The sequence below is a fragment of the Orcinus orca genome, chromosome 1 (genome assembly GCF_937001465.1).
Source record: "Orcinus orca chromosome 1, mOrcOrc1.1, whole genome shotgun sequence".
Classification (NCBI taxonomy): domain Eukaryota; kingdom Metazoa; phylum Chordata; class Mammalia; order Artiodactyla; family Delphinidae; genus Orcinus; species Orcinus orca.
In genome coordinates this window covers 211,487,879-211,500,398 of record NC_064559.1, presented here as the reverse complement: position 1 = coordinate 211,500,398, position 12,520 = coordinate 211,487,879, and the positions used below count along the sequence as shown (strand labels likewise).

Sequence of the window (12,520 nt, the reverse complement as noted above, 5' to 3'; positions counted from 1 at the left end):
CTGGGCGCCCGCACCGGAAGCGGAAATGGTTGGAGGCTCTCGGCCCCGCCCCGGAGGCCATCTTGAAGGCCCAGGAGGCGGTGCCGCTCAGGAGGGAGCGGAAGTGCTCGGCTGCGTCTTCCCGGACCGAGCGAAGCGCCGGCGCGGCAGCCACTCGCGTCCTCCTTCCCGCGGCCCTCGGGAGACCGCGCTCGGCCGCAGTGGACCGCGAGGTGCCGGCGGGTGGGGTGGGGCGGGGCGGGGGCGGGGGCCGGGGTGTTGGGGGCCGCGCGCGGGGCCGGGGCCGAACGGGGCCCCTGGGGTCGCCGCGATGACCGGCTCCCGCCCCCCGCTGGCGCGTCCTGGAAGGGGTCGGCCGCCCGGCCCGGGCCGTGGGGCCTCGGTGTCCTCGCCGACCCAGGGCGGCCTGCGGGATTTGGGTAGGAAGCGTCGCGGTGGACTTGGGTGTCTTGAGGTCGAGTCCTGGCCATTTTGCGAACCGAAGGTTCCGAGCGCTCGGGCCGAGCCGCCCGACGGCGCCCCGCGTGCTGGGCCCAGAGCTTCCTCTGGAAACTTGCCCTGGGCACCTGGGCTTGGGAGCGTCCCGGGGCGCCTGCTGCTCGGTCGGGTGGGTCTCACTTTAGGGGATGTGTAAGGCGGACCCCCCGGGGCCCCCGGTTGTGGTGGTGCAGGTACGGCGTGGTCAGGGCCCGGTGGAGACGGGAAGGTGGTCACGCCCAGGGGAGGGAGCAGCCGGCGGCGGGGCTTGGCCGAGCGCTCGAGTGGATGGGGTCTGGAAGGGCATTTCAGCGGAGGGAACAGCATCAGAGGGCGAAAGTGTGGAAAATTACCACGCTGGGGACCCAGGAGGAATGGGGAGGGGGATGAACGGAGAGGCAGTGGGAGCCAAATTGTGGGTGACCCGTGCACCGGGCGGGACTGTCCTCTGTGTAATGGGAGCCATCTGAGGAGGGAGGTCCACTCCACAGACAGGTGCAGTGATGACTTTGGAACTCTGTACGCAAATCTCCAGACGTGATACTTCTGGTCTCTGCTTGGAATGGTTTTGTCTTATTTTTGCCTTTGTTTTCTTGAGGCTGAGCCTGAAGCAGTGACATCCAACAGAGAACTTACTGCGAGCTCTGTGCCGGGCCCTGTGGGCCGTGGGACTGGCAGTGGACAGACAAGGCTCCCCCTCAAGAAGTTTGCGTTGTAGTAGGAGGCAATAGAGAGAGAAAGCGGAAAGCAATCAGAAACGATCGTCACACAGAATAAAACAGGGTGACATGATGTGAGGGACCGGCACCTGTTGGACAGTCACAGGGGGCCTCTCCCGAGGCGGCGGCCTTGGAACAGCAGAGGGAAGAGGACCGCAGGCACCCAGCTGTGTGAGGGTTGCCCCGTTCGGGAACAGGTCTGACTCGTGTCTGAGGGAGACCCACTCGCTCCCTCCCTCCCTCGGTCGCCCTACGGGCCAGGCCTGCTGCTGATGCTAACACGGCTGGCCGCTCACTCCCACAGAGGCCCGGGAGGGGCCTACGGTGCTTTACAAATCGGAGTGGGGCCGGCCGAGGTGGCCTGCGGGTCACGCCATAGACAGGCCGTTTGACTCCAAAGTTCACGTTCTAAACGTCGCTGTACGCAAGCTCAGCCATGGTGTGGAGCCGTGTGTCACCACGTATGTCGTTTGCCAGGTGATCTGAAGTTTGCTGTTTTGTTTTGGGAAGATTTTCCACACGTTCAGTTGAAAGAATGAGACTTAGAAGCAGTCATTTCTACTTAGGGCGCGTACTTCAAAGGAATACCCAGGTTTTTCTAATGGTCATCTTCATGCCTCAGCTCAAGTAGAAGCGTTTTAAAGGTGAACACTTTGGCCATAAAAAAGTAAAATAAGGGGTAGTTTGTATGGAGCCGAAGGATAAATGATGTTACTGATGTAGCTCTCTGCTGGCCTGGCTCTGGCCTAAAGAGGGTGGCTGGCTGTCCTAGGTAACAAGTTCTAACGTAGCCACTTTTAAAAAATGGAATTTTTCCCACCTTCTCAAAAGACAGGACTAGGAGTTCGCCTGTTCAGTTCAGCCTCGGCTCCCCTGAGAGCAAAGGGCATTTCTCAGTCTCCTCCGTGGTACTCCTGGCACTCCTGCACCCGCTGGCCTAGCTGGCCTCCTCCACACGGTGGCTCCAGGAAATGGCGTCACTGAATGACAGACTTTTCAGCACAGATGTGATGACGTGTGTGGTGGGACTGCTCAGGTTATTGTAATACCTGAGTTGTACAGTTGACCCTTGAATAACACAGGTTTGGACTGCATGGGTCCACTCACGTGTGGATTGTTTTCACGAGAAAAGTACTGTGGTACCGCACAGTCCGTGGTTGGCTGAACTGCGGATCCAGAGGCCGACTGTAAGGTATACTCGGCTTGTCGACTGCTGGGGGCCGGCGCCCCTAACTCTGCATTCTTCGAGGGTCAGCTGTAACGGGCACGTTGTTCCACTTGGGACCCGGGATCGCGTTGTGAGCCTGCGGACTTGCTCAGTGCACGTGGCGAGGACGTGTCAGCGGGCGTGGGTTCAGGCCCCAGCCCCGCTGTGCGCAGGCCGGGTGTTGGGGCAGCTCGGGCCGTCGGGAGCCGTGGTTTTCTGTCTGAATGGGAAGGGCCGCTGTGCCAGCAGGTACCATCTCCCCAATGAGGAAACTGAGCCCGCACAGCCATGCCACTCAGGGGCCCTGGAAACAGACTCCGAGCTGGAGTCCACTTCTGGTCCCCAGCCCTGCCGTGGTGCCAGATCGGGAGGGAGCTGCCCGCAAGTTTGCGGGCAGGGAGAGCTTTGCCCCGGCGTCTTCACCAGCTTCAGGCTGGCAGGGCCCTCCATCCTCTGCATCCACTGGTCCCGAGGTTCAGGCAGGGGTGTGTTGGGCTGCAGGAGCTGAGGTCAGAGCTACTCTTAACTTTGAGAAGTGGCTTAAGCTATCTGGGGCTTGATCCTCTGTTGTGGAACAGGGGTGACGATGCTCTTGGCTTCCCTTAGTGACCTGGGTTCTCACAGGCTAGATGCGCATGGAATCGCAGGGCATGTTGAAATGGTCAGGAGCAGATAGGATTACCTCCACGCACAGATAAGGAACTGGGACGCAGACGGATGATCACCTGAGGATCCTGGTCATGGAGTGGGGATCGGGTCTGGGAGGACCTGGAGGTGCACAGCTGGCACCGTGGGCAGTGGCCTGGACAGAGGCCAGGGCGGGGCCTAGAGAAGTGGGGGCACCGAGGGGAGCCCGAGGAGTGGCAGGAGGAGGTGCTGGAGGCTGGCGAGCCCCGGGGAGGCTTGGGCGCGGTGGCCCGTGCTGTGGACCGGCCCCGGGAGGTGGACACAGAAATGGGGCCAGAGGACTTGGCCGTCAGCGAGGGCGGCTCCTGGGGACCTGCCGGAGGAGTGTGAGCCAGGTGACATTAGCAGGAACGAAAGTCCACCCGGTGCTGCTGCTTTGCATGTCACATGCCTTCCTGGCTCTCCACCAAAGCGTGTCGCTGGCTGGTTTCTTTTTTCTGGGTGACTGGTAGTAAAGACACACAGAAGGAAGCCACGGCGTGGATGAAACAGTGAATGCTGAGGAAACCTGCTTGGTGGTGTGGATGAAAATAGGGCAAAATGATCCAGTCCTTGAGTACTTTTTATTTAATTTAAAAGTATGTTGTATTTTTCTTGTATACAGTATGTCAGAAGGTGACAGTGTGGGAGATTCCGTCCACGGGAAACCTTCTGTGGTGTACAGATTCTTCACAAGACTTGGACAGGTTGGTTTTCGGGTCACTGAGTTGCGGAAACATTTAAATGAGACTTGACCCTGGGACGTTTCCCTGGGGCATAAGTGTGCTGGCAGACCCCGCAGGGTGGGCGGCCCCTCCCTGGGTCTCTCGTTCACCCTCTTCACCCTCTCAGAAGCTTTTCCCATTGCCGTGAGGGTGCTGGGTCTGCTGAGTTTCAGGCCATGTACTTGTCTTCTGTGTTTTTTTCCAACAACTTTTAAAATGTGAAAACCATTCTTAGCTCCTGGGCGGGATGGACCTGGCGGCCCCTGCTCTGCCCTTGCTGTCCCCTCGTCCAGACACCCATGTCTGCGTCCCCTCGGCCCCTCTGTCCCTGGCCCAGGCTTGCGCTCCGTGGCGGGAATACCCCTTGGGGCTGCAGCGAGGCCTGTGAGTTCCGGAGGAAGGAGTCTAACTCAGCGAAGAATCGCACAGTTTGGTTCAAAACTAAAACTGTATTGATTTTTTAAATTAAAAACTAGCATCTGGAGAAGTTCCTAATTATTGAAGCAGGTGACGGGCACGTGGAGGCTCGTTCTCACGAATGGTTGAAATTTTTCATAATTAAAATCTCAAAATTAAATTTAGACTACACACGTGTATATTAATTACACACACATGTACACGTGTATGTAGGCACACGTGTGCACATATGTGAATCTAAGGATTAAGGCAGTCAGCTCTGCGGCTCCTGGGCGGGCTGGGACCGGCTCCGGGGGAGGCGGGCTTTGGGACGGGACCTCAGGTGGAGTCCCACATGCAGGGTGGTGACATTCTCCTTTCTCTGTCCCATCCTCTCTGGGGTTTAAGTTCAGTCTCCCCACGATGGCCCCTTGGGCCGATGCTGTAGGACTACGTGCTGCAAGAGATGGTTCTGTAGTATTTTTGCTTAAGGGGTGGACTTGCCTCAGGAAACACTGCAAATGTTGGATTAACTGTAGTCACCGCTTAGTGCCATTGACTTAAAATCTGAGGCAAATGCTGGCAAGAAGTGTGCTCTGCGGAAGGAATCGCAGGGTCTCTGTAACTTGGGCACTCTCCTTCCAGATCTATCAGTCCTGGCTCGACAAGTCTACGCCGTACACGGCTGTGCGATGGGTGGTGACGCTGGGCCTGAGCTTCGTCTACATGATCCGAGTTTACCTGCTGCAGGTCGGTGGGGGGTGGCAGTGACGAGTCACTGCACTGTGGTGTTGGCTGGGGTGTTGTTTTTCCTTCTGTCTCTGGATTAGGTGGGTTTATGGTGAAGGAAAGGGTCTCTGAAGATAATTTTACAGCTAAGCACCAAGTATAAGAAAGACTTCGGTGACTGTCTTCAAATGTTTACATCCCATTCTGAGTTCCTTGTATTCTGTTGCTGGACTTCCCAGGACAGTCTCGGTGTCAGCCGGGCCTGGTGAGGTGACAGCACTCTCCAGTGTCCTCGTCTGCACAGGGGACCCTCTGGCGCTCCTTGACCCTGCCTCGGGCGGGACTTACGGGGGCTGGGGACTCTAGGGACAGAATCACCCGGACTGGCCACCCCATTCCCTGGGTGCCGTGAGCCGTGCTGGTGTCTGAGGAGGGCCGGGTGGGGTGACCGAGGGCGGCACGGCTCCTCCAGGGGACGGACGCCCTCCCCGCACCTTTGGTGAGTGCTGGGCTCCTGGACGGGAGTGCTCTGTAGACCCTGAGAGGAGGGCAGCTCATGCTCCCTTCTGTCCAGAGGAAGGAGGCTGAGGCTTTTTCTCCCCCTCCTTGAAAGCAAACACCCTCCTTCCAGGTATTTCCCAAGGTTTAGGAGTACGTGTGTGCGTGGCTGGGTACTTCACCTGCTGGATGCTATGCTGCGTCCAGCGCTCTGGGGAATTCTCACCTGAGCTAAGCATAGAGACCTGTCCTTGGATGGTATTGTGTCTGTGTTCCTACAAGGAAGCCTAGCCCTGGCTCGGCGCAAAGGCGGTGGGGCCCCGGTCCAGCTCTGCAGCAGGGTGCGGTCTGTATTGGGTGTCCATAACTGATGTTCAGTTTGCTGTGATCGGGTCTAGATTTTTTTAAGAAACTGGACCTTGGTCCATTCTCAGTGGAATGAATGACCTAGAAACCTTGACTTGGGGGATTTGGGCGGGGGCGGGTGCATCTCGTACGGGTTGGTTCTCCTGTGCTCTGAGCTGAGTCTCTACCCGACTTGGCGTCCCTTCAGACTCAGCCCGCCACGAGGAGCTGTGTGTTAACTCCTCCTTGTGCAGAGTTAACTCAGCTGTTAACTCTGCACATTTAGGTCTTTGTTGTTTGACTTGAAAACGTTTTAAGGTAGAAAGGGCTCATCTTGTTTGTGTGAAAATGTTTAGGCTTTTACAGTTGGTCCTGCAGTGCAGCTGTGGTTCTGATCGGATGAAGTCTGTCCTCTAAGAGCGAGTCATGTGGCACGTGTGCCCCTTTCTCTGTGTCGCCTGAGGGGGGTTTGGGTCCACGACACTTTGCTGACTTGGGCTTGGTTTACTGATTTTCCGGCTCTGGTTTTCTTCTGGGCAAACGTTATGAACATTCCTGACACAGTGTGCGGTGGTGTGAACCGCCCGCCGGAAGGAGCTCGAGCCCCAGTGTCTCAGGCTGGTCCGGAGCCTGCGTCTGGGTCAGGCGCCCCTGGCCGAGAGCAGGGTTTGTGACCCGGGTGTGCAGGTCGGGTGTGAGGCTTTGTGAAGCACCCCCGTTTCTGCTGCCTTCCGGGGGGCTGGTGGCTTTACGTTCTGGGTGCACCTAACTGGACCCTTGAAGACGTTTGCCGTGTGGACCTTGGCTTATCCACTCTCCAGACCCACGGTGCAGTTTAAGAGAAACTGTCAGCACGGATGCCCACTGCACTTCCGTCACTTGTTACGACTCCATGTCCTGGTTCAGTCCAGACAGGGAATGGGTTCAGGGTGGCCTCACTGACCATTTCTCCTTCTCTTCCAGGGTTGGTACATCGTGACCTACGCCTTGGGAATCTACCATCTAAATCTCTTCATAGCTTTCCTTTCTCCAAAAGTGGATCCTTCCTTAATGGAAGATTCAGGTAGAGTAGAGACTGTCCACTTTGCTCTGTTTGGGGAGAGTTGTGGGTTTTCTATACTTCCCAGGATTGCTCCATTTTCTCTGGAAACATTTGAAATCTAAATTTTGGGGACTGTTCTCTGGGTGCTTAAAATGTACCTGCAACTTCAGTGATCCTGGCAAGTTTGTGGAACGACTTGCTAAGCCCTTGTGACAGTCACAGGAGGCAGGCGCTCCTGTCATCCCCGTGTGGCAGAGGGAGAAAGTGAGCCGTCAGGCTGTGGAACCTGCTGAGGTCCCGCAGGGGAGGGGGGAGCCAGGGCCTGCTTCCTGGGTAGCTGGCCCGTCCACGTCCCCTCCACGCTTGCCTGTTAGGTCCCTTTCTCACAAAAGCAAGCTTCCACGGCGGCTCCACATGGCTGACTGAGGCCACTGGCCCCCCAGTGTCCCCTGAGGACGATGGGTTGAAAGGTTCGTGGCTCTGGCTGCTCCTGGCATACCTGGGCCAGGTGGGGGCCTTGGCACACACCTGCTGGGCCAGCTGGGGGCGGGGACGGCTCACGACCGGATGCTGAGGCCTCCATTCCGGCGCGTCGCAGCCACTGTTGGGAAAACCCGCCGCAGCTCCTGTGGAGCCCATGGAGTCAGAGGCCCAGTTGTTAACAGCAGAGGCACGCTTTATGCAGCCTGTTCACATCACGATGGGATCCTGTGTATTTTTTTCTGTGGAGTATTTGATGAAAATAGCAAAGGAAACAGCCCTTTCGTTTGGTGCTGCATTGGGGGGTTAGGAAACAAGAGGCCCTTTCAGTGGGCCTCAGTTTCTCCATCTGTTAACTGGGGAGGGAGGAGGCTTGGGGGCCTCAGCCCGAGGCCCGGCTCGCGGCTCATTGCAGAGGGTGGCCGTCCTGAGCCCAGTGCCCCTGAGAGTGGATGCACAGCTCCCGCCTGTGTGCTCTCGTGGGCTGTGGACTTTCATCCTCCCCGTACCTCGTGTCGTACAGTTGACACGTTCCTGAAAATCGGCGTGTGGTTGAATTTTTACGTGATCGCTTAAACTGGTCTTAAAAAAAATTCTAATACAGATTTTCTAAAGCAGTGAATCGGTTTCAACATCAACTGAAGGTCCCCATTTTATGTCCGGTTAAAGGATGTCAATCTGTATGTCATGTATCAGGCCTGCTGGTTCACAAGCTCTAGGGAACCTTAAAAGGGCAGCGGTGGAAACGACAAGGTGCACTGTGTGCCTCACCTCCGGGTGACATTCTGCCTTTCAGATGATGGCCCCTCGTTACCAACCAAACAGAATGAGGAGTTCCGGCCCTTCATTCGAAGGCTCCCGGAGTTTAAGTTTTGGTGAGTCACTTCCTAACGGTGGTTGCGAAAGACGGCCGTGCCCACGCACGGCCGTGAGACAGGGGCAGGCGCTTCGGTCCCAGCGAGCCAGCAGCTTAGACTCCTTGGAGAAACGCCAGTTCTGTTGTGTTCCCTCGTTTTGAACGTTGACTCACCCAGAACGTGAAGCGTGCCTGCTGGGCGTGGAGGGGGGTCACGGGGCCTTGTAGTGCCCACCCCCCTCCCAAGGTAACACTGCTGCACCTCGATGCCGCAGAAAAGAAGCTGCTTCTGGGGAGGCGGGTCCCGGGTATGTGGCACACTTGGCCTCGGGGGGACGCTGCTTTGTGCACGGCGCCCCCCCGGTGGCCCGAAGGGGGACCCGCTCTCTCCCTACTCGGTCCTCGGGGTGGCCTGGGCGTCCCCAGGCCTCCTGGAGGCGGTCACGTGTGTGTGACGCTGTGAGAAGTACGAATGTGACAGGAGGATGGAGGTGACCCCCTAGTGTGTGTGTGTGTGTGTGTGTGTGTTGCGGGGGGGGCTGGTCTGTGAACGTGTCTGTCCTGTGTTGTCACAAAAGTGAAGGCAAAGAGCTGCCGCCCTTCAGCCTGTCCTCCTGGTGCAGGGGTGGCCGTGCAGGCACTCGGTGAGTCCCTGTGGGATGAGTGTGAAACGCTGGGCCCAGGGCTGCCGGGGGAGGGTGGGCAGTGGGCAAGGCCGGGTCCTGCCCGCCCTCTGAGGTGGCCTTTGTTCTCTAGGAAAGGGAGACCAAGGGGGATTTTAAGGAGGGCTGTGACCCTGATGGGTTGGGCCCTAAGCCGGAGGGAGGGTGGCCCTGAGGCCTGACTCCACCTGCTTCTCCTGGGGACACTGCTCGGCCACTGGGGGATGGCCTGCTGGGCGTGTGGGACTCAAGCCTTGAGGCTCGGGACTGGATTTCTAGACGTGGGCCCCAGCAGCACATGGGGGGCATCTGCATCCCCCAGCTGCTGGCCTGCGCAGTGCCGGGGCCCCCACTGCTGTTTTACACTTCTGTAATTTCAGAAAACTTCGAGTGTCCAAGGGACTAAGAACGCTGTGTCCGTGGTCACACGTAGTACGTCAGACACGCCACACGCAGCGCCCACCCCGCTCCGCAAGTGGAGACCCACACCCTCCTCGGGGCCGCCGTCCGGCTCTGACCTTCTCTCCTTCCGGTAGGCACGCAGCGACCAAGGGCATCCTGGTGGCGATGGTCTGCACCTTCTTTGAGGCATTCAACGTCCCGGTGTTCTGGCCCATCCTGGTCATGTACTTCATCATGCTTTTCTGTATCACGATGAAGAGGCAAATAAAGGTAAAAACCCAGATGATTCTGCACCGTGAGACAGTGCCACCCAGTACTGGTAGCTTTGGGAGAGCCGGCTCGGGCCCGAGACACGGGAGGGCCGTGTGGCCCCTGCTCTCCCTGCAGGTCGATGGGTGTGGTGCTCGCTCCCCGCCAGCACAGCACAGCCGGTTAACACCCTCCGGTCTGGCACATCATACTGCGGGACAGTCGGGGCCCAGGACCTCCTGGACGGTGTGTCCTGCCAGCATCACCCTAGAACGGGCCTGGCCAGACAGGGTGGTGCGGCTTCATCCTGGCCTCCCCACCCGCCCAACCACCTGGGCCCGGGTGCCACCCATCCCACGTCCCCAGCTCAGTAGCGCTAGCCCGTCTGGCACACAGGGCGTCACGAAGCCCATCCCACACCCTCAGGGTTTCCAGCAGCTCGGCTGGCTCCGCTGGGCAGTGGGGGGACGGGGGCGTCTGCCGGAGCTCTGGCTCCACGCCCGGTATGTGGAGAAGGTGGGGCTCAGAGTTGGAGGGAAGGTGGGTCACGGGGAGGCCGTGCTGAGACGCGTCTGCCTGTCCCCAGCACATGATCAAGTACCGGTACATCCCGTTCACGCACGGCAAGAGAACGTACAAGGGGAAGGAGGACGTGGGCAAGACGTTCGCCAGCTAGACGCGGCCGCCCTCCGCGGGCCCTGGACGGCTGCAAGTTGCTGTGACGCCGTCTTCTTTCCTCACATAAAGTAGTTGATTACAAGGGAGTTATTTTCTTTTTAAAAAGGAGCTTCAATCATTTGTAACTGAAATATCAGGTTCTTGAAGAAACTGGCATTTAAACCGAATCGCGTTGATTTATTTTCCAGTGCCGGTCAGGCGTCCAGACGCTGGCCTTGCAGAGGGCAGGCCGGGTGGACAGCCGTGTGGGCTGGGGGGCGGGGGCGGGGGGCCGGGCCCGCGGAAGGAGCCAGGACGCCAGCTGCTGCCTCCCAGGACGCTCACCGTGGCCCCGGAGGACGCTCGCCTGTCCGTCCGGCGCGTGGAGGAAGGAGATTCTGCAGCAACTCTGGGCTCTAATGCCGGTTTCCGAATTTCATCTCGCTAGAGATGTGTTGAGTTGGCCTCTATCATGATGACTCAAAACTTCGTTCTTAACTACCATGATTGCTTCTGAGGGCCTGGAATTATAAATATATATATATTTTAATTGTTTGAGATTATTTTGACACATTTCTTTGATACGTGAAGGGTTGTTTTAACTTAAACGTGTTCTCATGCAGCAGCCCCTTTTCAGATACACCTGGCAGGAGCAGCCAGTTCTGTGGCTTTTAACACATGGCTTCCCACTTTCTACAGGGAAACAGCTCTGACCTGCATGTCAACTTTTTTGATGTGATAAAAACCAATACTCGTAAACATTTTACCGAGTGACTTTTTAATTCCAACTTCATTAAAGACAACGTCCCTGCTCTCCTGTAGTCTTCATCTAACCCGCTACGCCTCCGGCACTGTGAGGGCCTGGCGGGGGAGTGCGGCCTCCCTGGAGGGCGGGCCGTGCTGCTGAGGCCGCGGCCCAGACACCGGTGGTCTGTTCCCAGTCCCTGCTGCAAGCGCCGTTTCCATCTGTCTGCGGGTTTCAGACATCGAGTGTTGACCGCCTGGCTTTTCTTTTGCCAGGTTTTGCATAGCTGAAATTGAGCTCCTCTTGCTTTTAAGAGGCCGTATGAAGACCATTTGTGTACCCGATCCTGAATTCTAACTTCATGTGTAAATGATGTCCAAATCGGTACTTTTATTACCACGTTGTGGCACCTGAGGTGTTCAAACTCTAGACTTTTTTTTGTTTTGTTTTTCATATTGTTTCCCTGGTAAATGCACAGGCCTGAAATACGGGAAATTGCAGGCACTTGGTGAGTGTAAGTAAGGGGTTTTGGGAACCGTGGAGCCTCCCCTGGGGCTCCTGCCTGTCTGGAGCAGGGCCCACGGTCACGGCCTGCCTCTGGGGCTGACCTCTGCTCACCGAGGAGTCTCTGTTCCTGCATCACCGCTCCCACAGAGTCACATGGAGGGAGAAGCGGCCTGTAGGGGCCCTGGGAGGGCCCCTTCCACACGGGCTTCCGTTCACCTCACGGCGCTAACACACCAGCACTTCTGTGGACTTGCTGTTGTAAGGATGCCTACGGCAAAGTCCTGTCTCTGCACAGCTTAGGTAGATGTAAAAACCTGAAAATAACAAAAAAGGTGGCAGGAAGTGTGTTGGACACAGCAGTGAGCCGGTGTGTAGGCGAGCGGGCCCACCACCAGCTTTGGAGACGGGTGGCCTCAGTGGGTCAGGCTGGCTGGAGCCCGCCAGGCGCTCCAAGCAGGAGGAGACGGCTCGTGTTCAGAGGCCAGGACACACACTTCCATTTTATTTTTAAAATTTATTTTATTATTTTTGGCTGCATTGGGTTGGGTCTTTGTTGCTGAGTGTGGGCTTTCTCTAGCTGCGGGGAGCAGGGACTACTCTTCGGTGCAGTGCGCGGACTTCTCATTGCAGTGGCTTCTCTTGTTGTGGAGCACGGGCTCTAGGCGCGCAGGCTCAGTAGTTGTGGCTCGCAGGCTCTAGAGCGCAGGCTCAGTAGCTGGGGCGCACAGGCTTAGTTGCTTCGCGGCATGTGGGATCTTCCCGGACCAGGGCTTGAACCCCTGTGCCCTGCATTGGCAGGCGGATTCTTAATCACTGCGCCACCAGGGAAGCCCTCCATTTTCTAAAACTGGAAACAAACTTGACATTTATTAGAAGGCACCTGCCAAACGTGTTAGGGGGCAATCACGGCTACTTTCCGGGAAGGGCTGTGCCCCCTCGCCCCAAAAGCCAGCTCCAGTGACGAGGGTTAAGGTTTGTGGGTCGTTTAGGCTGGAAGACTGACCACGCTGGGAAGGCAGGCTGCTGGTTTCCGGCCCTTGTTCAGTCCTGGCCCGTCTGGCCCTGCCCTCACTGTGTGCCTGGTATTGGATATAAATGACCGGTTTGGGGAAGGGAGGGAAGTTCTGTTTAAGTGCTGAGCTGTCTGGCTGGCAGCCC

At 57.5% G+C, this 12,520-nt stretch overlaps 1 protein-coding gene across 1 annotated transcript; it reads left to right on the top strand.

The window, feature by feature from the left end:
• Nucleotides 1-55: 55 nt before the first annotated feature.
• Nucleotides 56-10,298, top strand: RER1 (retention in endoplasmic reticulum sorting receptor 1). The gene is made up of 7 exons (XM_004272298.4): nucleotides 56-212; nucleotides 3,695-3,776; nucleotides 4,836-4,940; nucleotides 6,726-6,825; nucleotides 8,081-8,159; nucleotides 9,339-9,474; nucleotides 10,040-10,298. The coding sequence occupies exons 2-7, from the start codon at nucleotides 3,696-3,698 to the stop codon at nucleotides 10,127-10,129; spliced, it is 591 nt and encodes a 196-aa protein (XP_004272346.1). The 5' UTR covers nucleotides 56-212; nucleotide 3,695; the 3' UTR covers nucleotides 10,130-10,298.
• Nucleotides 10,299-12,520: the final 2,222 nt, after the last annotated feature.

Excerpts from the sequence above, each read along its gene's own strand:
- RER1 (XM_004272298.4), top strand. The coding sequence starts at position 3,696 with ATGTCAGAAGGTGACAGTGTGGGAGATTCCGTCCACGGGAAACCTTCT. Across the intron at positions 4,941-6,725 it reads TCCGAGTTTACCTGCTGCAG|GGTTGGTACATCGTGACCTA; the intron begins GTCGGTGGGGGG and ends CTTCTCTTCCAG. Across the intron at positions 6,826-8,080 it reads TTCCTTAATGGAAGATTCAG|ATGATGGCCCCTCGTTACCA; the intron begins GTAGAGTAGAGA and ends TCTGCCTTTCAG.